Genomic DNA, 23878 nt, shown 5'->3' with positions numbered 1-23878 from the left:
TTTTCCTTTTTTTCCCAGAAGGGAAAAAAATCCCTGGAAAAAGTCACTGGGAAAAAAAACCCAAAAAACAACAAAACAAAACAAAAAAAAAACCCCAAAAAACCCCAAAAAACCCAAACAAACAAACAAAAAAAAAACAACAAGGGGAGTTTGGGGGCCTGCAAAGTGATTTGTATGTAATAGTTCTTGTTGGGCTGATGTAGTCTGTATTAGAAAATGAGGTAGTTTAGCACTGAATAAAGATAAGGCATGCTGGGTACAATATATTAGCAAGTTCAGAAAGCTTCTGAGAGATTTAAACCACTAGTTACAATGTATTGGCTAACAGTCTTGTCAAAGTGTTTTTCACACTAGACGAAGCTGTGGGTATATTTCAGAAGGTCTGTTAAGTGTGATTTGTGTTTTTTAAATCATAATCCTGTAACACTTACATGCTGTCCTGATGAGTCAGGGGAAAGTTCTTCCAGAGGATGGTCGGGCACTGGGACAGGTTTCCCAGGGTAGGGGTCACAGCACCAAGCCTGCCAAAGTTCAAGAAGGGTTTGGACAATGCTCTCTGGCACATGGTGTGACTCTTGGGGACGGCGCTGTGCAGGGCCAGGAGCCGGACTCGATGATGCTCATGGGTTCTTTTCAACTTATTCTATGGTTCTACAATAAATGAAGCCTTTTAGCTGCAGTGGCAAGAAGAAACCACCTTTACTTTTCTGTTTGCGTTTTCCTGTAAGGGCTCCCCTCAAACTCTTGCACTCACTGAAGCAAGAGCAAAGTGACTTATGCTACTTTTCCTGCTCTTTCTCCTCAGTTAAGCGGCTTTATTCCTTTTTTTTTTTACAACAATCCTTTAGTAATTCGCCGTTTTGGGGAAGCGCTTGCCTCAGTCGCCCACGGCGCGCACACCAGCGGGAGCCGGCCCGGGCCCACCCTCAGCCCCGGCCGGGCCGGCAGGGGGCGCTGCTGCCCCGCGCTGGCCGCGCTCGCTCCCCTCGGCGGTTCTATTGGAGCAGCCGGAGACGAGTTGGCGCCATTTTGAAGCCGGCAGGGGGACCGGGGCGAGCTGCGGAAGGGGAGGGGGCTGGCGGCGATTGGCTGCGGCGGCGGCGGCGGCAGCGCCTCTCCGAGCCCGAAGCGGCGGCAGCGCGGAGCGGACCCGCCTGCGACCAGCGAGGCGAGGCGGCTGCAGCGGGGTAAGGAGCGCGGCACCTCGGCCGCAGGTACCCCCACCCCGTCCCCGCTCCATTTTCCCTATCCGGGGGCGTGAGGGACGCCCGCCCGGACCGAGCTCCGCGGGCAGCGCTGGAGGGGGACGGGCAGCAGAGGGGGAGCGGGAGGGCAGAGCTTCCCCTGGCCCGCGGTGGAGCTCCCCCTTCCCATCCCCCTCGCCCCTCCGCGGGGCTGCTCCCCTCCCCCCTTTTCCGTGGCCGCCGTCAAATACTGAATTCCCCCCTCCCGCCCGCCGCCCGGGGCGATGGGGTGACCTTGGCTGGGGTGCGCGGGGGCCCGGGGCAGCCCCTCGCCCCGGTGGCGCGGCGGGCGGTGTCGCGCCCGGCGCTGGTGGCTCCTCGCGGCGCGGAGTGGCGGGGAGGGGGGGTGGGGAGGCTGCTCGCCCGTGGCTAGGAGCGACTGAGTGAGTGGCGGCGGCTTCCCGGGTGTCCCTTTCCTCCGTGCCCCGGGCAGCCGGCCTGCTCCCCGCTCCGCGGGGTCCCGCCGCCCCGCGCGCCTGCTTCCCGGGCTGAGCGCGGGGACATCCCCGTCCCCTCCGCGCCCGCTTCGGTCTCTCCGCGCCGCACTTCGCAGTGCTCCTCAGCGGGAAGAGGTGCCGGGGACCGCGGTTTGCTGCGTTCCTACTTGTGTGCGAGCCTGGTTCTTTCATGCTGGCTTAGCTTTTTTAAATTTTTTTTTAATTTTTTTTTTTTGCCCCCTTCCATTCCTCCTCTTTCTTTTTCCCTCCCACTTTGCATCAGGCTCGGGAAGGGAGAACGGGGGGGAGCTTGGGGGGGGTGGTTGCCGCCGCCTGGTAGATGGAAAACTATGAATTTTACATCTGAATTGCCAGATGGAGAATGGTTAATTTATAGGTTATGTATTGTTTACGTTGAGAGCCTCCGGTCAGGAATTTAGGTCCGTAACTTCATCCTGCTGCAAGTAAATCACTATCTGTTCTTTAAAACAAATCAACAATTAATGATGGTCAACAGTCCTGGAAATTAAACTGCAGCAGACCGGCTCCTACAGAGCTGGATTTTGTCTTGCTAGCCTTATTCCGACTTTTATGCTTGCTAGCTTCGTGGTTGCTTTCTGAGAGCTTTGATTATTTAGTTAGGCGTTATGTTTTCCCGTTTAATACAACTGCTGAAGCGTTCTCGTGTTGGTCTTTGTTTTGTGCTTGCCGGGTGGGTGCTTTAGCTGTAATTGATTTCTCTTCACTGGGGATGGAGTAGAAAGAGCGTTGAAAATTTGAGTGGCTTTATAGTTGAAAATGAGCATCAAATCACGTTTTGGGAAGGGAGTACGGTGATGTGCATTCTTTCAGGTTTTCCCCTTTCAAACTAGTGGAGTTGTTCAGTTTTCAGGTGGTAGAAATTTTGCCTGGTATGTTTTTTATGTTAGATATGCTAGATATTACACTGTGTAAAGTAACTCTTCAAAAAGAAGTGGAAGAGCTGAATGTATGCCATGCTCAGACCACCTGAAAGAAGACTGACAGTGACAGGCCATCAGGTAAGGTGGTTTAGCAGAGGTATGTGTATCATGTGCATCACAGCGTTTGAAACGGTGCACTGCTGGAGGAAGTAGTTTAGTACTTTAGCACTTGCATGACATCTTGTGTCTGTGTCTGAAGCAAGGTTGAACTTAATTACTGTAAGGTTGAGGGTATGATGTGTCTGGGTGGAGTGTGGTGTTTTGTTTGGGATTTTTATACAGATACTATACTGTAGAATTTGCCTATGCGTTTCTTGCATCCTCTTTACTAGTTAGTATACAGATTGGATAAACTATGGTTCAGCTTTTAATGAAACAACTAAATTAAAATGGAAAATCATATGTTTAGTACTTGCATACAACTTCTTTTTTCTCTTGTAAATAATGAATTTAGACTTTATCTAACATGAGTACTTATGAACTGAAATTGAGCAAGTCACCTAAGTCATTATTAAGTTGTAATTGACCATATAAAAGCTGAAAGTCATTGCTAGCATTTGGGAAAGCACAGTAATGAAATATGGGCATAACCTCAAGCATTATCCATTTTTATCCTGTAGAACAGGAGGTTCTGTTACCTCCTATAAATTGGGAGAGATGCATTTTCTTTTGGGATGTTGCTCTCTACCAAGCTTTCAATTTATGCCTTTTTCCTCTTTCTTCATTCAGTCACACAATTTATAGCTTTACAGAAGAGTAAGAGGGTGTATGTGTAGTATGGGTATGAGTCTTCTGGTTTAGTAAAGGATTTTCATTTAAAGGTGTTTGGTGTTAATGGTTTTTATTTCTTTAAACCTGAATTGGAAGAGGTGATAAAGACTACTTGTTGCACAAGAAGAATTTTCATGGGAGCAACAAATAAGAAAATGTGAAGCTGAATAGTAAAAGTATGCAAAATTTGAGATGGAAGGAAAATGTGATACTGCAATTCATTATTTTTCCCTATCAGTTTCACTCTAATATCCTCTTCCTTTATATTGCTTGCCCCAAGTATTATGCCAAGAAAGAGGAAGGTATGTCTTTCCTTCAGAGAAGTTCCTTTTTAGAATCAAAAAGTAGTTCTGATATGTGGAACATTGTCTTACCACTTGTCAGTATCATTCTTCTTCTAACACCTATCTAAAGTAATGGTGTTTTTACTCTTATCACAAAATATCAGTACTAAACCTGAAATAATCGTCGGATAGACTGAGAGAATACTGGAGGCTTTCAGTCAATTCTGAAACTAGGTGGTAAGGGAAAAAACTGAGGAAACTTTTAAAAGGTGTGTTAGTGTGATAGTGCTTAGTGGTGAAGTGTGTTCATTTTCCAGATCTGTAGACCCTCTGGAGCATCTGAACAGCACTGATAGATCTGGGAAGGAATCAGGGCTTTTAAAGAATTGTAAAATATAGGCTTTTAAAAAGAGAATATTTTCTTTCCCTTGGAGACTGAACATCTAAAAGTCAAGACTATGCATGTATATAAATTACATACCTCTTGCTTTACCATTGGTAGCCTCTTCAGTTGAATGTAGTCTTGTAGAAAAGCTGAGATGTTTTTTATCTGCTTACCTTTGTTACTAAGAACAGAACTTAATATAGTTCTGTAAAGGAAAAGTAAGAAAATATTATGAAAAGTGAAGCGTATGAATGAAAATTAACTTTGTTATTTTAGGAAGTTAGTGGTTTGTTTCAAAACCTCTTTGGAACATTAAGGATTCCACAATAAAAAAAAAAAAGCTGTTTATGTGAATATTTGCTGTAACAAATCCAACTTAAAGAATTAAATTAAATGCAAGTAATATTTTAATTTCTTAGAATCAAAATGTTAACACCTCTATTTTTTTTAAAGGTTGTTACTGTCTGTCTCAGTGTATACTGCTTTTCAGCCTTTTCTAAAGTGTGAAGAAGTCCTCAAAGTAGGTTCTGAGAGTTAATACCTCTATTACTTTGTCCCTATCTGGAAATTTCACTTTTGCATCTGACCACAAGCACTGGAAAAACATTCTGCTTGTTTAATGCTTCCTAATCTTTGGTTCTATTTTTTCAGCTCACAACAACTTAGGTATTAATATGCTTCAAGAAATAATAATTTAAAAAGTGCCATACCTCATTGGGAACAGATGGGGATGTTTGTACTAATCATCTTGTGTCTGTCACCATTTATACGGGAGTACCGTAACTAGGGATCAGGACCCCATCTGGGGTTTTCTAATTCAGACCCTGTTCTTTAAGGATCAGTTCTAGACAATACTAACTGTTTGTACTTTTTCTCTGACTTAATTAGGAATCCTGGTGAATGTTTCTGCTGCTGAAATTAGATGCTTCACTTCCATGCTTTTTAATGGACAAAAAAAGACACAAAGTTAGCAGTCAAAAATGTTATTGTCTTAATTGCTTCCATTGTAGTCACCTAAACTACAAATTCATAGAACATAGAATGATCTAGGTTGGAAGGGACCTTAAAGATGATATAGTTTCAACTGCTATGCCATGGACAGGGAACCTTCCACTAGACCAGGTTGCCCAGGGCCCCATCCAACCTGTCCTTAAACACTCCCAGGGATGGGGCATCCACAGACTGTGGGCAGCCTTTTCCACTGTCTCACTACCCTCAGAGTAAAGAATTTTTCCCAATATCTAATCTAAGCCTACTCTCAGTTTGAAGCCAATCTCTCTCATCCTGTCATTACATGCTCTTGTGAAAAGTCCATACATCTTTCTTGTAGGCTCCCTTCATGTACTGGAAGGTCACAGTTAGGTCAGCCTGAAGTCTCTCTTCAATCCCAATTCTCTCAGCCTTTCCTCATAGGAGAGGTGGTCCATACCTCTAATCAACTTTGTGTCCCTCCTCTGGGCTTGCTGCCTGATGTCCTTCCTGTGCTGGGGACAGGAGTCTGTAACCCTTTTATACATATATTATTTGATTATTTGATTCAGCTAAAATGTGATAACTTAGGAAGTGACTCTTGAGAAGTTGGTTGTCCACAACTTCTGCCAAAGCAGCCTTTGGTTCTCTCTGAGACACCCCAGTATATCCACATTTTAGCTCTCTTCAGGGTCAAAAAAACTTCATCCTGAAAGTCTTAGAAAGAAAAGCAACCAATAAAAAACAACTGTAAGGAAAAAAAACCCCAACCGACCAAAAACCTAATAGTTACCCACAGTAAGTAGAAACATACTGCTCATGAGGAAGTCCTGAAAAAAATGAAAATCAAAACTTCTTGTATGTAATATTTGGGCTGCCTTGAATTTGACTGTTCACTTCTGTTCATACTGCTTTGTCACTTACATGTACGTTCCAGTGAAGACAATCTGATTTCTAGGAAATCTTTGTCACTACATATGTTAGATTTTTGTTCTTAACAAAAAATAATTGAATTGTTGTCAGTTACAAGAACTGAGCAGAAGACACTTCATGGAATCTTGTAATTACATTTAGGGATTTTTTTAAAAAAAGTTTCTGCATCTGCCTATGTAAAATTTCAAAGACTTTTCTTGAGGAAAGTGTACAGAGATGCTATGCAGCTTGCCATTAGGTGTGCTATTTTCTCTGTTAATTTTGTTGATTTGTTACTTGGCGGCTCAGGATGTAGCATTATGTGTAGTTCCTGAACACAGAAACAAAGTATATGGAAGTAACTGTAGCTTTTTGTGTCATCACTTCGTGAAAACTTTTGTGAGGGACTATGTATGTGGACAGTCTAAGTGCCACCCAGTGCTTTTCAAAAGTCTAAAAGAGACAAAATCACTTAATTCATGGTACAAAATAAAGTTTACATTTACTTTTTTTCCTCTGAGTATGATCTGGTCAGAATAAGGCTATAACTTTTCTTTCCTGGGTATTCAAAATGAAAGAAAGAATAGGTAAGCCAATGACATACTCTTCAAAAGAGTTGAGGAAGTTTTTCAAAGGGACAACAAACAGGAGATGCATTTTGTCTTCCATTTGCCTAATTTGGATCATGCAGTTCATAATTTCTTCAGCTACAGAAATGCTTCCAAGAACTAAGAAAAAAGATTTTGATGCATGTACAATTTTTGGGAATAAATATTCTGCACTTTTTTTTTTAATTACTGGCTGATCTGTACTTTGAGAATGTGAAACATTTGGAAAATTTTCCTCAGAGTTACAAATGTTGCCTGCAGTAAGTTCTCCATTAGGCTGTCCATACTGCATTTTGTATATACATATAAAAGCACATTTAAAGTAATTTTTTATTTCTTAATGGGCCATTGCCCCCTGTATTACATAAAAAAAGCTTTAAAACAATATTTAAATTGCAAATTCTTTTTAAGAACGGTAAACAATTGAAATTAATTTTTGTGCTTCTAAGCATATGTTATGGTACTCTTTAGTTATAACATGTTGAGGTATTTTCAACCCACTGTATTTAGGAATTAGAATTGCATATGAAAGTCGGCACACATATTTTCCAAAAGCTCGAAAATGTAAGATGAATTGACAGGGGACTGTGGGAAGGGAGAAGCATATTTAGTAATTTGAATGATTGAATGTCACTTTGGGATACTGGAATTCATTCTTTGTGTCAGTTTCTTGTGATCCCAGGCAAGTCTGTTTAAACCAAACTTCCCACAAGAGCTTATTAGTAGTGCATTGATTTCCTGGGAGACAGGCTCTAGACCTGGACTACTTCTGCTTGGCTCAACAGATGCTTGAGTTTTAGATGTGGTGCTGGATAAATTGGCATACTTTAAAAGTTGTGTCCTAAATTCTTTCTCCTAAATTCCTGCATAGGCAAAATTGGTTGCTAGTTCTTAAACTTCAGTCTGTATCTTGGGTTAGTAATCTATTAAATGAGACAAATACTTATTTTTATGAAAAATTAGTGAAAGTGTTGCAAAAAACAAGTTAATTTTTATGGCATGCTAACATAGTACAGTTGTGAAACATTAAAAAAGCCCAGGAAGAAATTAAGTCTCTTCAGAGTGTGGCTTAAATGGAGTCTAATAAGGGACATGCATAAAATTATAAGGAGAAAAATTGAATAGCTTCTTTACTTTGAATGTAAAAGAACTCCTATGGTGTGGAAAAAAAGTAGTGAAGGATCAGGTATATCCTTTGTGTGTATTCTCTTTAATATTGTATAAGAAACTTTAAATCTGTTTCTTAACTCTTTATAAATGATTTTACAACTATTTCTGTATTTTCATTGTTCCTTTTTAATCGAACGTAGTAAACAAAGTCACTGTGTGAATGTGCTTCTGTCAGTCTTTAGGATGTAACCTTTAGCTTTGTATGTATGACTAATTGATGGAATGATATTAGCAGCAATGAGTTTTTCTCTTTTAGCAGCTTTAGGTGGGGTGAGATATGAGAGCTTTTCAGTGGATTCTTGCAAGTATTTGTTACTGGTAGAAGGGCTGTGTAATGTGGTGTTTGCACACTGTATGCTCTGGAAAGGACTGACACCTGCTGGGGCTGCATTTTCCTCCTGCCAGCTGCAGCTGATCTTTCTACTCTGGTCTCTGTTTAGTGACTTCTCTGTCTAGTTTGTCCTCATACCTCTTGGGCTTCCAATCCTTCATTGTACAAGGTACTTCCTCTCTCACCTTCTTCAATGCGTCTTAGGCTTTACAGGATCATAGAATAGAAGAGGCTGGAAGGGACCACTGGAGAAATTCTAGTTGAGTCCCCTGGCTCCAACAGTGTCCCTGAAAGCAAATTACTTGGGGCTATGTCCTGATGGCTTTTGAGTGTCTCTGGGGAAGGAGACTTTACACCTTTTCTAGGCTGCCTGTTTCAGTGCTCAGTCATCCCTATGAAAAAGGAGTTGTTCTTTGTCTTCAGATGGAACTTAGTGCATCAGTTTCTGCCCATTGCCTCTTGTCCTATTGCTTGACACCACAATGAAGAGCCTGGCTCCATCCTCTTGATGCCTTCCCTTCAGATGCTTATGTACATTGTGCATTTTAGGAGCCTCAAGGCTGATAGGGTATGTCAGCAGTGGTGCATGGCGGTGGGATTTTGTTTGGGATTTTTTGTGTGTTTTGTTTCTATTGTTTCCCTTTCCCCCCCTTTTTCTTCCCTCTCACTAACTTTGCTTCTTGGTTGAATGCCTTTCTGTAACCCCTAAATTTTCTAGTCCCTTTGATAGAGCTTGTTGGTCTGTGCAGTGGAGTTAGTAGATGTGTGTCCAAACCTCAGCTGTTTCTGTGGTAAGCTGAGCTTTTTGTCTTAATTAAGACAGACTGCTCTCAAACTGAGAATTTGGCTGAGGTGTGAACAAATCCAACTTTTTATGCTAAAGAAACGGCAACATCTGGATGTAAGCAGACAGGTGGATTAGTGATGGATTCAGCTGTCAGCAGGATTTACCAGATGTGTTTGTTAGTCTGGTTTGTCTATGTGAACCTTCTAACTTCAGGGGCATAAGGAGAGAGCAATGAGCAGTTCTTTTGTGTACATGAAAAGTTCTTATACCTTTAAGTAATAGGTAGAAACTCTCTGAACTGTTGTCTGTTGTATCATGATTGTATGCTTACAGGCATAGTGCGAGCAGTTATGTTTCTTTATTAATAATTTAAAACTTCCTCCTTTTAGTTGTAAACCTTGTTCTTTTAAAATGAATAAGCATTAGCTTCCTATAGGTGTTACTTGTGTCCTAGTGTTTGCTCTTTATGGAACACAATCCAGTGGGGAGTATAATACAATTTTTCATCATAGTTTTTGATTTGATTTTTTTTTTTTTTAATGCTCTCCTGGATAGGAGGAGAGGTCTTCTGGGAAGTGGATTACAGGGTACTGTAAGGCAGTGATCCAGTCTGGTAAAATGAGGTCCATGTCCTTACTGCACATCAGCACAGATCTGAGCCTGACAGAAGCACAGCCCACATAGTGATGCATGCCAGAAGTTTGTCTGTCATTGTGCAGCAAATGTGGCATAGAACCATAGAAATTCTCAAGCTGGAAGGAACTCATAAGGGTCGTTAAGTCCAAATCCCTGCTCCGCACAGGACTACCTAGAACTAAATAATATAATTAAGAGTGTTGTCCAGATACTTCTTGAACTCTGAGAGGGATAACTGATCACCTGCCAGTGAAGAACCTTTTCCTAAAGTCCAATCTGAACTTCCTCCAATGCAGCTTCGTTCCATCTCCTTACATCCTAATGTGAATGATGAGCTACAACTGAAGGGTAACTAAATATTTAACAGAAGATGAACCAGAGTTTGTAAATTTACTGTCAAGAAAGTTGACATAGCTGTACATATGCTCCTGTTTATACAAAAAACAGGACTAAAATGTACTTATGTATACGCAAATTTCTGAAAGTGGGATACAAAGGAGCTAGAGACAGACTCCACTCAGTGGTGCCCAGTAATAGATCCAGAGGCAGTGTGCACACACTGGAACACAAGAGGTTCGTTCTGAATGTTTTCACCATGACAGCGGTCAAGAACCAGCATAGGGTTGCTCTGGGCATTTGCAAGGTCACCATCCTGGGAGATCCTCAAAAGCCATCTGGATGCACTCCTTGGCAAACCAGCTGTAGGCGACCCTTCTTCAGCAGGGAGATTTGACCAGGTGATCTCCAGAGTTCCAACCTCGACCATTCTGTGAAAATTCAACCCCATAGGGCTAAATAATTGTAAAGGTTGAATAACTGTATTAGAAGAAGCTACAGGAGTCAATATATTATTGGCAGAGAACTTACATATTGGTTGAGTGTTGAGGTAGGTGTCAAAGGTAAGTTAAGACTTTTAAATAATAAAAGGATCTTCAGCTTTTTTTTTTTTTAAGTGATCTTACTTGATAGATCCATAGATGACAGTAGGTGATTAGATTGTGAAACTGTTGCTGGTCCTTGTGGTCTTATAATGCACTTAGTTCACCAGGTTGTATGTCTTCATCTAATCTGTGCTTTGTAATCAGTTATGGGTTCTTTCCCTGTCTTTGGGGACACAGTTATTTTTTTCAGTCTGCTTTTCTGACACAGTTTTGCAAAAAGCAAAATGAAGTGTTTTAGCTGGGAAGAAAAGCTGAACTGATAGAAGCCATCTGGGTAGACAACTTCTATTTGTAAAACACTCAGCTGAATGTTTTTTTGGTACTAAGATTGCTATATGCAGTTATAATATAAATGTCTGTTTATAATTCATGTTGATTAGGAGTGGATGCACTGTTGTGTAGAACAGCATCTGACTTTGCAGTTGAATACCCATGCTTTTTTTAGGTCTTACAGTTCAGTCCACCCCACTAGCATTCTTTGTTGGATCATTAGTAATTCTGTATCAAATAATTTGCAGTGGGGTTGTAAAGCATATAATTTTGTGTTTTTTAACATTATATGCAAAGTTAGGAATGGGAAGTGTATCTCATTTAGGTATAGGAATTCTGACTTGTTACAAAAGCAACTTTGTATAGGTTGACCATTGTGAAGTTTTACATAATGTAATTTTGCTTCTGTATACATAAAAATACTAGCATACTAGTATTTTTTAAAGTTTTATTTTAGTTGCTTATTTATTTTTAGTATTTTGTTTTGGTTTTTTTCATGTTCTTAGTATTGGGTTTTTTTTCCCTTGGGGGGGACATTTGTTTAGTTTTAATCTTTACCAAAATACCCCAAAACAAACAAAAAAACCAACAAAGTTTCATGGTAAGACTAATAAGGCACCTTTAGCCAAAGAAATGGTACGCTAAAATAATACCAAGTGTTGTTTCCTTCCAAGGGTCAACACAGAGGTTAAACTTGAGTTGTGCCTGATGTCTGTGTGTTGTAATTGTCTCCCGCTTCTTGTTACGTTTCCTTTATTTTCCTCTTGGCTTCCATGCCATTCTTGCATGTTTTTTATTTTTTTCTGCTTGTCTGAGTACTACAGTTGTTAATAATTTGAAATTACATAATGCAAGGTATCTGAGGTTTCTATGACTGCTTTTTGAAAGTAGCTAATGTAAAGAAAAGTAGCAATTCCTGCCTCTTTTCCTCCATTCTTTTCTAGCAGCTGGAGGAAGGAAACAAATAATTCCTGCCTTACTAAATCTTCAAGTAACTTCCCTGGTAAAAGACAGCTGTGTCAATATTATGACCATAAATCATTACATCCATAATATTGTGGAATTTTGATACCTAGGCTGGTTGTCAGTTCTTCTCTTCTTTTAGAGCATCAGCCTAAGAACTTCCAGTGTTTCTGGTGATTCTGGAAAAAAAATGTTTTGTGGAGTTCATGGTCTGCTTTTCCTAATGTACCATATGAAAGCAAGGGTCTAATCTCTGCATGTTGATCAAGTTGTACCGTATTCCATTTGGATATTTTGTTTCAGATATTGACAAGAAGTTAATTCTTGAATTTTAATTTAAAAACTAGAAGTCTGCCTCTCGTGATCAGTTTTTCTTCACTGAGCTATTTATCTTTGACCTTTTGTCTTACATGATTCATTTTCTTTGGGTGGGATCTCCTGGTATTTGTGTGATTTGTGGTGGTTTCTGTCTCTTTTCTACTTACCCTTCTGGCAGTCTTTTCTTGTCACCTTTGTGCTGTCCTCATGTAATAGACTTCATGGGCACTTCCAGTTTATACTACCTGGATGATAGGTGCTGGTGGCTGCACATAGTATTCCAAGCTAATTCTTCTTAGTACCTTAAGATGTCTGTTAGGTGATGAAGTTTTGGTTTTGTGGGCATTGCTTTATTTCTTTCTTTCACAGAAAAAAAGGGTCAGGGTCAGGTTGGAAGGGACCACAGTGGGTCACCTGGTCCAACCTCTCTGAGCACAAGCAGGGTTGCCCTAGATCACATTGTATAGGATTGTGTCCACATAGTGCTTGAGTATCTTCAGTGAGGAGAGAAGGTTCTTGAGGTAACTTGTCCTAGAATTAATGTTGAATAGAAAAACCATCATGAGACTGTAACCTAGACATTGGCCCCTCTTTAGACCCGTGTTATTTTCCCCTTACAGCTGAATTTTTTAGTTAGTGTGTATATTCTTGTTTAGGTGTTCATATGCAGTCTTTATATTTGTAAACATTTCTGTTGCTCTAAACTTTCAGTGTTTTACTGAATGACAGTCTAATCCATCTCTGCATCCATCTATGATTTCCACTTTAATGCTTCCATAATAAATGATATTTGGTGCGAGCAAAGTGCTGATTGTTTTATCACAGATAAACCAAACATAAATTATCCCTGAGTAATATAATAAATCTAGAAGCTATATTTATCCCTGTTTTTGAAATTCTGACTTCAGCATGCAAATTTTTTTAAACTCTCAAAATATTACTGATATCAAACTAGTGTAGCTTTAGTGGTAGTATTATTACTTTTTTTTTTTCTTTGCATTAGTAATAGGAGTGCTGCTTTTATTTTCTTGCAGTATACCTTAATTTTAAAAGTTAATTTAAATTTTTTAAATTGAAGGGTACTGCACCTTAATTTTTAAATACCTTTAAAAATCTTTGTGGTCCACAGAGGTTCATGAATTCTTGGATGGTGCCCAGGTGATTGCTTTGATTTGAAAATGTAGAGTTCCTAAGTGTAGACACAGTAACTTCTCATTAAAGATACCTGTTACCAGTTGGTCACAGGAAAGTTTTACCAGCCATTTCTTTGAAAATGGGTATTCAGCTGATTTTATAGGCTACTTCAGTAACTTCTTTCTTTGCAGTCATTACTATACAGCAATACTTCCTTTTTGATTCTAGCCACTGAAGTACATTTTTTTTACATTTTTTGTAATTTTTTTACAATGGATATCTCGCTTTAGCTTCAATTTTGTCTTTATTTTTGTATTTCCTGGGCTTTGTGGTAGAACTGTCCTGTTTTGAAGGCTCTAATTAGTACTTACAATTTCACTAAGAGGTTGTTGGAGTTCACTTAGTAGTAGAAAAAACTTTTCTTGCACCCCAGTCATGGGTACAAAAGCTTAAAGCTTAATTTTGTTCCTTTGGCATGGACATTACATGTGGCCCCCCTGTTGGAGTTATGTACATCACCAAATTACTTCTGTTTGAACACTCTGAAGACTCGTCATGGTTTGTCTTTTCTTAAGATATTGTGTAGTATGCTTGCATAATGTGACTACCTAAGGAATGTTTTCCCTAGTATTTGGCTAACTGACAAATATATTGCAGATGTATATTTTATTAAAATCATCTTTAGTCAGCCTACATGCTTCTTTCTTTGTCAGATTATTTTACTATTGCCTTCCAGTTTTTATCTCTTTGTAATTTATTTTCCTGCAGCCATACACTGAAATAAGCCTACATTCCCTTTTACTTGTTCTTGAGTAGAAGTGTGAAAGCAGAGATCTCAGAATAATAAGGAATTTTTATTTTTCCGTAGATTGTTGAATGGTTTAATAGTGAATTCATTTATATAGTTTCTGATTTTATTTTTTTTTTTATATAGTTTGAGTGTGTTTTAGTGAAAATACTGTTTCATAAATGGCATAAAAAGAGGCAGTTTCCTTAAAGGAAAAATGACAACAATAACATCTGGAAAAATGCTGAAACTTGAAAGTTGGGTCACGTATATTTTGTGGAAGCTGCAAGTGCCTGCAACACCACTGGAGAGAGCTGTGTGCTGAGATAAGATTTTTTTTAAACTTCATTAAAGAAAGCCTCCCTAAGTTTTAGCAAGTAGAAAGTATTCGGTACCAACATATCAGCAGAAGTGGGGGCTTGCCTGGGATCATTCGCTAACTGATTGCAGCTCTGTTTAAGTTGTTTGAGGCCCTTGAGTGCACATGGGCTGATTTTGGTATCATGTCTTAATCTTTTCTTCTTTGTTCTTTTCTGAATCCTCTAAATCCTCTATGTTGTGATGATGTCTCTTCTTGCACAGTTACCGCATGCACATCTTTTAATTTTCCACAAAGTGCTTACTTAATATGTTAATAAAGAAACTTAATGAGCTTTGCTGTATTTTCGGTGTAAGTTTGAAAAAAGTATTTCCTAATTTCAACAGGTTATTACTTATGTATGACTGTCAAAGGACTGCCATTAATGGCATTCTGTAGTGAAACCCAGTACTTTTTATGTCATTTGTTGGCCTGAGAGTGTTACTTCTACCTTATAATTTGGGTCTTCATTCCAGAAGACATTTAACTAGTGGCTTCTGTAAATTCTTCCTGTAATAGTCCTTACTATGCTGCCTTAGAGAAATGGAAGCTAGCATTTTATTGCTATTATGGATAATACTAGTATCTTGATTTAATGATAGTTAAGTAAACAGGATAACATGATACATTTATAAAAGAGAATGGAAAGTATTAGTCTAGGCATTATACCTGAATCAGTATGAAGAATGACCTGGATTTACATAAGCACCTTTGGTCCAACTCAGTAAAGTTTTCTATTTTATTCAACAGCAGAAAATTAATTTCAGCTTGCCAAATTTCATCTTGGGGTGGCTTTTTATAGCCAAGTTATAACTCCCTAACAGTAGATACATTATGGAAATAGGTTTAGTTTAGTGCCAGTTGGATAATGCAAGTCTCTAACACCAAACTCACTTCTCACCTTGATCAATTGTTGTCAATCAGCTATATGCCAGCAGGAATTTACCAGGATGTAAAGAATTTTTGTAAATTATTTAAATTGTTACGTTATTTGTGTTTTATTAATAATACTAATGAAGTAGAAAGATGCCTGCCTCTTCCACTTCTGTAAGTTGCTGGGTAATCTCTTAATGATATCTTGTTGCATATTTTGTGGAATTGACAAACTTTGGCAAATTTTTTGACATATTGACAAATTTTTTCCTAGGTACTATGTTGTTGAAACAAAGTTAGTGATCTTCAAGCGTTTGTCATGGTTTATATTAATTCTTACAAGGATGTTACCCACTGAAGGTTCAAAAATAAAGACATGCATATAAATAATAAGAAGACATTACCAACTGTATGCTGAAAAAGGAGTAGAGCTTTGGAGTGAAATCTGTAGTGTGATTTATGAGATGGAAAATATTTTGCTTCCTTGCAATGCCCCATGACACAAGTTAGGAAAATGTCTTTGCATCTTCAAAACTGTTTTTGGATTGTTGATGGAATGGCCTGTGACAGTGAGAGGCCAGTGGTCATCCTGCTTGGTTGTGGAGAAAGTGTTGATGAATATTTGCCAATCCTTTTTTTTTTGGCTACGCTTTCTTGTTGTAGTGATATGAACTGTGGAAATGTATATTTAGTTCTTTATACATTGAAATTCTTTTTCATGCGAAGCACTTAATAAATTCACTTGAGCTTCTAATACCTTTGTGAACATGAAGAAAGTGTTATTTTCTGGCACATTGAAAAATGTCTTGCTAACATACATTTAAAAGTATATATATTAGCTTACATAAATTTGATGTATAGTTTCCTAGATTTTATGTACGTTATTTTAAAATTGTCTTAAGAATAGATACATGGATAATTATGTACATTCGGTGAAAGTTCTGAAAAATAATAATGATAGAATTTGCTAAATTGTTCACTGTTTCTGGAGATCTTCTAAGTCCTCATGTTTGGATTCTGGATTTCTAAGAGGAAGTGATAGCAAGGCAGGAGATGGACTTGTGAGGAATATAGGGTTACTTCGCTAAAGTTTGCTTCATCCCTTGGGTAAGACTCCTACAAAACTATCTGGAGGATGAGGATTTAAACACATGTATAGACCTCTGCAAAGTCACTGCTGACACATGACATCTTCATGTGTGTTGAGGCACAGTTTGTTTAATGGTTAGCACAGTTAATTAAATCACCATAGGCAATGTAAACTGTCAACCAAACAAAATACAATTAAATGGAGTGTGGTTTAAGTCCTCCAGTTAGATCATTGACTTAACATGCTCTGATGATATTTACTGACCTATGAAGTATATTCGCATAGATACTTTATATGCAAGATATCAGTACATGTTTTATTTGCATAATTGCAGTCTGTGTTTCAAAGTATTGAGCAAGTAGGATATGTGAAGTTAAGCTATTAATAAAGGTATCTACTATATAGAAAACATCTGAATGTTTTAGTAATGGCCAGTAGATTTAGCTGGAGCTGAGTAGCTGCTGGATGCTACTGATTATGTACAGAACTGATGTGTAATTTATTTATTTGAGCTTGACCAAATTTTGGCAGTGATATTACTAATTAACTCTGTTCAGATTAATTGATTGTTCCTATTTGTGGTCTGGCTGATAGTCATAATTTTACATTAAATATGATATTCTGATTTTTATCACAAGAGATTAATGACTTTTGAATCCATCCTAATATAGTGCACAATAAATGTAACTTCCAGTTTTGGGGTTTTTTTCTGCTTTAGTTTTCCTGTTGTCATTGTACAAAGGGTATGTGTTTTGTCATCTTTATTTCTTTTCTCTGTACTAGTTTCTTCCACCTCACCTCCCTTATAACTTAGTTTTTAATTTGTCATGCTATTTTATACATACTATTTTTCAATATATTTTTACAGACTTGCTCTTGGTTCCTGGCTTCAGGTCTCTGAGAAATTACAATAGCAGTGCTGCTTCTGTGTTGAAATAAGCAGTTCCTAGGCATCTTAAGTCTTACTGTATCATCTCTGTGTGTACAAAGAGTAGGGTTTGTATTTTAAATACTCTATTAGCTTAAAATATATTTATTTTCTTCATCGTTTTTGAAGATTTAACTTACAGTACTGTTTAACATAACTGAAAAAACCAAAGCCTGATTGAATAATGATTTGTATTCCTACTTGTTAGAACTGGAATTTATGATATACTTGTTAAAGTTTCTTGTGACAGCTGTCTCCCTTCTTTATCCTCATATAACAGCAGAAACAGGGCACGTCTTAAAGTTTAGTTTATGTGCAGGGATTCTGCACGGTGTAAGGCATTTCATGGTCTGAAGTGTTTTCTTGCCTTAAAAAAAGCATCCATATGAACATTTTCCTTTTTCATAGGGTCGTTAAGGTTGGAAAAGACCTCTAAGATCGAGTCCAACTGTTAACCCAGAACCACTAAACCATGTCCCCAAGTGTTACATCCACATACCTTTTAAACACTGCAAGGAATGGTGATTCTATAACTTCCCTGGGAAGCCTGTTTCAATGTCTGACCACTCTTCTGGTGAAGAAATTTGTCCTAATGTCAAGTCTAAACCTTCCCTAGTGCCACTTGAGGCCATTTCCTCTTGTGTTGTCATAGATTACCTGGGAGAAAAGACCAATCCCCACATTACCACACCTTTTTTCAGGTAGTTTTTGAGAGCAGTAAGTTCTCCCCTGAATCTCCTCTTCTCCAAGCTAAACAACCACAGCTCCCTCACCCTCTTCTTGTAGGACTTGTGCTCTTTCCCTTCTGATGGTGTACATGGAATAACACTGGATTTTTGAAAACATGGTGGAAAACTTCTGAAATTTCATTTGTTTAAAAAAATAATAGACACTGTCAGCTGAGTCTGTTGAATCTCAAAGATACTTTCCAAGAATTTCCTTCTTTCAAAATGCTTGTCATCTTAGACTGTTTTCTTTTGCAATACACTGAATCTATAAAAATGAATTTTTAAAGCTTTTTGAAATTCAGTCATTGAATATCACATCACTGGCTTATGGGTTTTTGTTTTCAACATGTTGTACATACAGTTGGCCTTGAGGCTGTTGTTCTTAGCTGTTACTGTCTTCTTTTTCCATGACAAAAGTTCACTGAAACAGCTGATGTATCTAACGTGAAATCAGAGATTTGCATTTGGTTAGAATCATCAAAACATCCTCCCCACCTCACCCGCAAATAAAATCCTGGATTCTACTAAGTGTTCAACACAGATTATTTTGATAAAACTGGGTATGCACAGCTATATTGGCAGTCTGGAAGAAGGGGAACTTCTAGCAGTGAATGTAATTAAGTTTTACTTAGGTGATTGTTGAAGTTATAACTGTTGTACAAGGGGATTGCTTAGCATTGAATTTTTTTTTTTTTAATGATAGGTTTTGTTTTCTGCTGTTTCTTTTGAATGGTTTTTGTTTCTCTCAGTATTAGAAGGTTTATAATTCTGTATCCTGTATGTTCTATTTCTTAGAACCTTTTCAGAATTATTTTTGACCTTGTAAGACTAGGTGTATTAATTCTCTAGGCAATGAAGTCCTATTTATTTTTTTTCTGTACTTCTGAGAGGGATGAGCTGTGTACATCCCTGTCTGTAACCTTGGCTGGCTGTTAGGTACTAACACTGCTGCTCTCTCTCTCTTCTTCCTTAATGGAATGGGGAAGGAAATAAGACAAAAAAGCTCATTGGTCAAGATTGCTTTCATTCTTCACTAACCTTGGTGGCTGCAGGTTGTTTCATGTTTTTCTCAATTTTCTTCCTAGTAACTGCTGTGCAGTATTTTTTGTCAGTTCTTAAATACATTATCAGAGAAGGCACTGCCAGCATCACTGATGGCTCAACTTTGACAAGGGCTGAGTCCATTTTGGAGCTGTCTGGATATGGTTCTGTTTGCTATAGGAGAAGCCCCCTGCCTCTTCCCACAGGGACCATGGCTTCAGCCTCCCCCACTACCAAAACCTTGCCACATAGTCACAAAACAGATTTTCAGTTTCATCCAGACCTTGGATGCCACTGAAGCTTAAAAGCTTGGTTGCAGGGCCGTTGGGCATATTGGCTGCACAGTTGAACTTTACTGTAATGTATGAGTTTCAGTCTTTGAATTATTTCAAAATGTGCTCCAAATGGGGCTACGTCATCATGTTCTAATCAAGTTTCCACTACATTTGATCTGATCTGACAGCTATCCACCACTGAAAAATGGAGTTTTGTTCCCCAGTTCCCTTAGTTCCTGTTCTTTCCCTTGAGTTAGCTTTGATGCTTGTCACACGCTTTTCAAAAACAATGTGGCTTATTTTTTGAGTTGGTGAATTTGATTGGCCCATCAAAGCATCTGATGCTTTTATACATTCTCAGATTCAGGCAAGCAAGGCTCCCTTCTGCTGTGATGAGCTGTTAGAATGAATTTAGGTATAATATATAAGATCATCCCATCTGAAAGGTAGAGTGTAATATCTATATCAAATGGCAAGAAGAGTGAACTTCATTACAATTACTGTGTGCTTTTGCGGAGTCCTAGATTTGACATGGGCTTGTCATGGCAGTGCATTAAAGAAATATAACAGGGTTAAAATGGCATCATATTTTAGTATTAGAAAAAGTTACTTCAATGAGCTTTGTTTCCTCCCAGCTTTGTGTTTGTCAGTTTTTACTACAACTGCAAGATGTGGTGCTGTTCACTGCTGGGTGCACGTAGGTGCAGAGAAGATGACAGAAACTGAGTTGACTTTCGTGTATTTGTTGAAGTCCATTGCATGTCATGCCTGTTTAATTACATCTGATTATGTTCATTCTATTGATGTTCTCCTTATTTACAAAAATAAAACGGGTTGTGCTGCATGTGTTCTTTGCAAAAAAAAAATTAAAAGCCAATATTAACTTCTTGTTTTGTAAAAGATCAGGTGAAGATGAAGCAAAATTTGTAACTTTGGTTGTTTTAATGAAATATGAACTGGAGAATGCAAATCCCAATACTTGGGATTCACAGTTCAGAACAGTCATGACTGCTAGAAGTGGATCATACTTTTAACTAAATAACTAAAAATATCAAGACAGTGACAAAGAAATTTGGTTCTTTTGTTACATTCTTCATTTGTAACTGCCCTGGTACAGTCTTTTTCTAAGATCCTAATTGTTCCCACACATACAATCTAGATTTTTTCACTGCCTTTTGTATTGATTGCTTTTATGTAAGTAAAGGTTTCAGTTCAGCTTCCTTCTGTAAAGCAATGAAATTCTGTATGAGTTAGAGTGGATTACATGGTAGCCTTCATATGCATCAGTTTAAAGGGACTGAGAAACCAAGTAACCGAGTTGTGTTCCTAGTTGGAATTTAGGAAGGAGATTGCTTATCTGTACTCTTTCACTTGAAAATGTGGCTTTAATGGCATAGAGGAAAGACTTGTATTTGGTCTGCTCTGTTTCTGTCTCAAATTTCATTCTCTATCTGCTGCTTGTCTGGCAGTATTGGGGAGTTACATCTGGTGATGTGTAACAATTAACAGCACTGGTGTTCAGGCTTTTTGGAAAATTGCATTTTCCAAAAGAGTAAAAATGATCGTGAAGTCCACTTCAGATGTCTGAACACCCAAGCTAGCTAGGATCTTTTATTACCAAGAGGTGGAAACGGATCATGCAGTACAGTAAGATTCTTGGTTGCATCTTTGTTAGTGTGAAGATCAATGACATTCTGAAATGAGGAGTTTAGCTTTTTTCTGATGTATACGTCTTGAAAGCTTTGTTGTTTCATAGGATGATCTATCTGGATATCAAAACTGTTGCTGTGTCCCACAGTATAGATTACTGAAACCAATCCAAATATTTGGTCTTTTTTTTATGTTTTTGAGTTTGTTGTATATTTCTAGTAGGATTTTGTTTGTCAAAGTGGGACAGATATGGTTAAGCATGAACTAGTCAAACAACATTGTCTTCTTAATTTCTTTCCACAGCTTTAAAACCGTGAAATCATGGCTCATTCGAAGACAAGAGCCAATGATGGAAAAATCACATATCCTCCAGGAGTCAAAGAAATCTCTGATAAAATATCTAAAGAAGAGATGGTGAGAAGGTTAAAGGTTAGTAAGCAACTAATTGCTTGCAGATTAAAGTTTCTTGTAAAAGATATTTAGTAATCCTATTGCATTTAAAAATCACAAATAGAAATGAGCTGCATTAATTTAAAATGCTACTTAAATTTTGTTTCAGCTACTATGCTGAGTCAGTACTTTGATTGTTTTCTAGTATTTTCCTCTCTAAAAGAGAGTAATAATTTTGGAAAAAAATTTGGATACCTCTCAATACATTCCTTTTATGCCTTCATGTTCTTTATTTTGTTTATAAAAACCTTTATTTTCATTGTTTTAGCCTGTGTCATGATGAAGGTAGTTTTTGTTATGCTTTAGTCTATATACTTTGACTATACATCCAGTTTTTGATGTATTTCTGTCTTGAATTTCTTGACCATTTTATTTGGCCTAAGCATACAGGAAAGTTGGACAGATTTGGATGCTAATTTTGTTACTACAGTTCTGTATCTACCTGTGTGCTCTCACAAAATTCCTTCTGTATTGTGCAGAAGGAATGCCTGTAGCTTGGGCTTGCCCTGTGAAACAGCAGGGAACAGATGTGGGAGAGGAACCTTAAGTATTCTAACAGATGGAAGGGCTCAATTTGGAGTTTTCTGAAGAAGTAGTTTTAAGTCAGTTGGAATTATGGATAAATGAACACAAACCAATAAAATCCCAAAACACAAGGGTTGGTTCTTGTCTTTCCCTATTAACCTCTCTAGGCTTTGGGATTTTGGTTGATGGACTTTAGTGAGTATTTTGCATTCTATGATGCTGAATAGAAGGCAACATTTATAACTTTACATATGAATGATTCCTAAGAGAAGGAATCCTTTTTTAGCACTTGTGTATTTTTTTCAGCTTGTGGAAATGCAGCACCACAGTTCTTACTAATACTTTTTTTCCTGAAGCTTAATTTAATTTCTGGCCTTGAATATCTAGTCCATTCTGTCATCTTGATCTATCTTGCAGAATAAGAGGACTTTGTAAGATATCTTGTGTTTCTTGTTAGTTGTTTATTCTGGCTGTGAATTAATTGGTGCTCAAGCAGGGAAAAAGTTGCAGTATTTCTTTTATAAGAGATTGGATGATTCATGCTACACCAGAAGTGTACAGAACTTTAGTATAAACACAGTTGCAGGTGCTAAAGAACAGTAGTTGAACTGTGAGTGAACTATTAGCCTCTTGATTTCTCTGACTGACAAATTCATGCAATTATTAAAGAAAAGCACTTTTCTGTGCATAAGCAGACATTCTGCTGTTTGTTGATAATGAAATATTAATATAAATGCAAATTATGGAGAAATCTGAGAAGAAAATGGAAAATATGCAGAGTGAATTTCTGTATTAGCATAACTTACACTGGACATTTGATGCATTTTGAATTGAAGTTTATAATAGATTTGGAAATGAGATAGAAACTAAATGGTGACAGTTGTGAACTAGCACTGAAGACATAAAGAAGGTGATAAACTCTTGGAAATGATGAATAGTGTGAGAAAAGCATTTTTCGACAGTTTCTTTTAATACACAAGAACCAAGACATCATCTAATGAAATATTAATTTTAGACCAGCAGTCTACTAATACACTTTTCTGCCAGTTTTATACAAATAAATTCTAAAGCTTGTTTCTGTGGAATGATGTAGTAAAAATTGAATGGGTTAAGAAATACGTGCCACATCTGGAAGATGAAGCTTCAGGAGTATAAATTTTGGTGGTCTGGGTGTGATTTTAGGCTCTGGAGTCTTCTAACTTGTTGCTTTGCAGGAACCTGGAAATCTATGCTAGGACAACTAGCTTGTTTTTTTGTTTTTCCTTAAACACTGTGATGGATTGCTCTGCAGACAGGATGACTGATCTTTGTTGTCCTGACTTGTACAGATGTTCATGTTATCAGGGAAAAAACATGAAAGGTTCATTTCCAGAGTAGAAAAAACCCATACTTGTTGCAAGAAGTATGAAAATACTACTTTTCATGGAAATGAAAACAGTTCTGACTTGTAAATTAATTAGTGTGTAAGGGCACCAGTGCACTTCAGATGGTTCACCTGTGCCTGGCTGGGGAGGACTTTATTTTTCTTGTAATGGAAGTTGTGTCTGCACAAGCTGCTGATCTTCTGTGTCTTTTTGTAAAGAATTCTCATATGATTGAAAACTTCACAGCTTCTGTGATCCTAATTATGAAGAAGTTTAGGGTTATTTTTTTTCAGTTGGGCTTCTTGCTCCCTGACTGGTTACAGTAAATTTTTTGGAGGGAGGGAGAAAACCCAACCAAACAACAAACAGCAGCAAAGTAAAGTATTGGCAGTGTTATAGGATTCTAGGACTTGACATTATTATTCTTTGAATAGTATCTCTTCCTGCACTGAGGAAATAGATGGGAGTTTTTGCTTTAATTCTCAGGATTGTGTAAATAAGTCTTTAGTATAATTTTGTTAATTTTACAAGAGCTGAATGCCTTAAAATAACTCTGCTTTTGCAAGATAGATAAGGAATTACTTTGCTTTGTCAATAAATTTCTCTCCTTCAGAAAAATGTAAGAATTCTCACCAACTAACAGTTATTAAATATAGCTTTTCCTGCTTTTTTTTATTCAGCATGTTA

General features: G+C 37.9%; 1 protein-coding gene across 7 annotated transcripts in view; it reads left to right on the top strand.

Moving 5' to 3' along the window:
• Window positions 1-1054: 1054 nt before the first annotated feature.
• The window catches only part of PDS5B (PDS5 cohesin associated factor B), a 99083-nt gene continuing 76259 nt past the window's right edge, over window positions 1055-23878 (top strand). For 3 of the 7 annotated variants that reach the window (XM_021541936.4, XM_085579380.1, XM_021541934.4), the window contains exons 1-2: window positions 1055-1187; window positions 21156-21281. In XM_021541936.4, coding sequence (XP_021397611.1) covers window positions 21174-21281 — 108 coding nt within the window. In that variant the 5' untranslated portion in view covers window positions 1055-1187; window positions 21156-21173. Of the gene's footprint in view, window positions 1215-2196; window positions 2722-21155; window positions 21282-23878 lie in introns of those variants that run through there. The other 4 variants (XM_085579369.1, XM_085579338.1, XM_085579378.1 and 1 more) reach the window with 4 other exon arrangements.

This window comes from Lonchura striata, chromosome 1, assembly GCF_050655825.1.
Source record: "Lonchura striata isolate lonStrDom1 chromosome 1, ASM5065582v1, whole genome shotgun sequence".
Taxonomy (NCBI): Eukaryota; Metazoa; Chordata; class Aves; order Passeriformes; family Estrildidae; genus Lonchura; species Lonchura striata.
The sequence above is the reverse complement of the archived record's forward strand: the minus strand, read 5'-3'. Positions and strand labels throughout refer to the sequence as shown.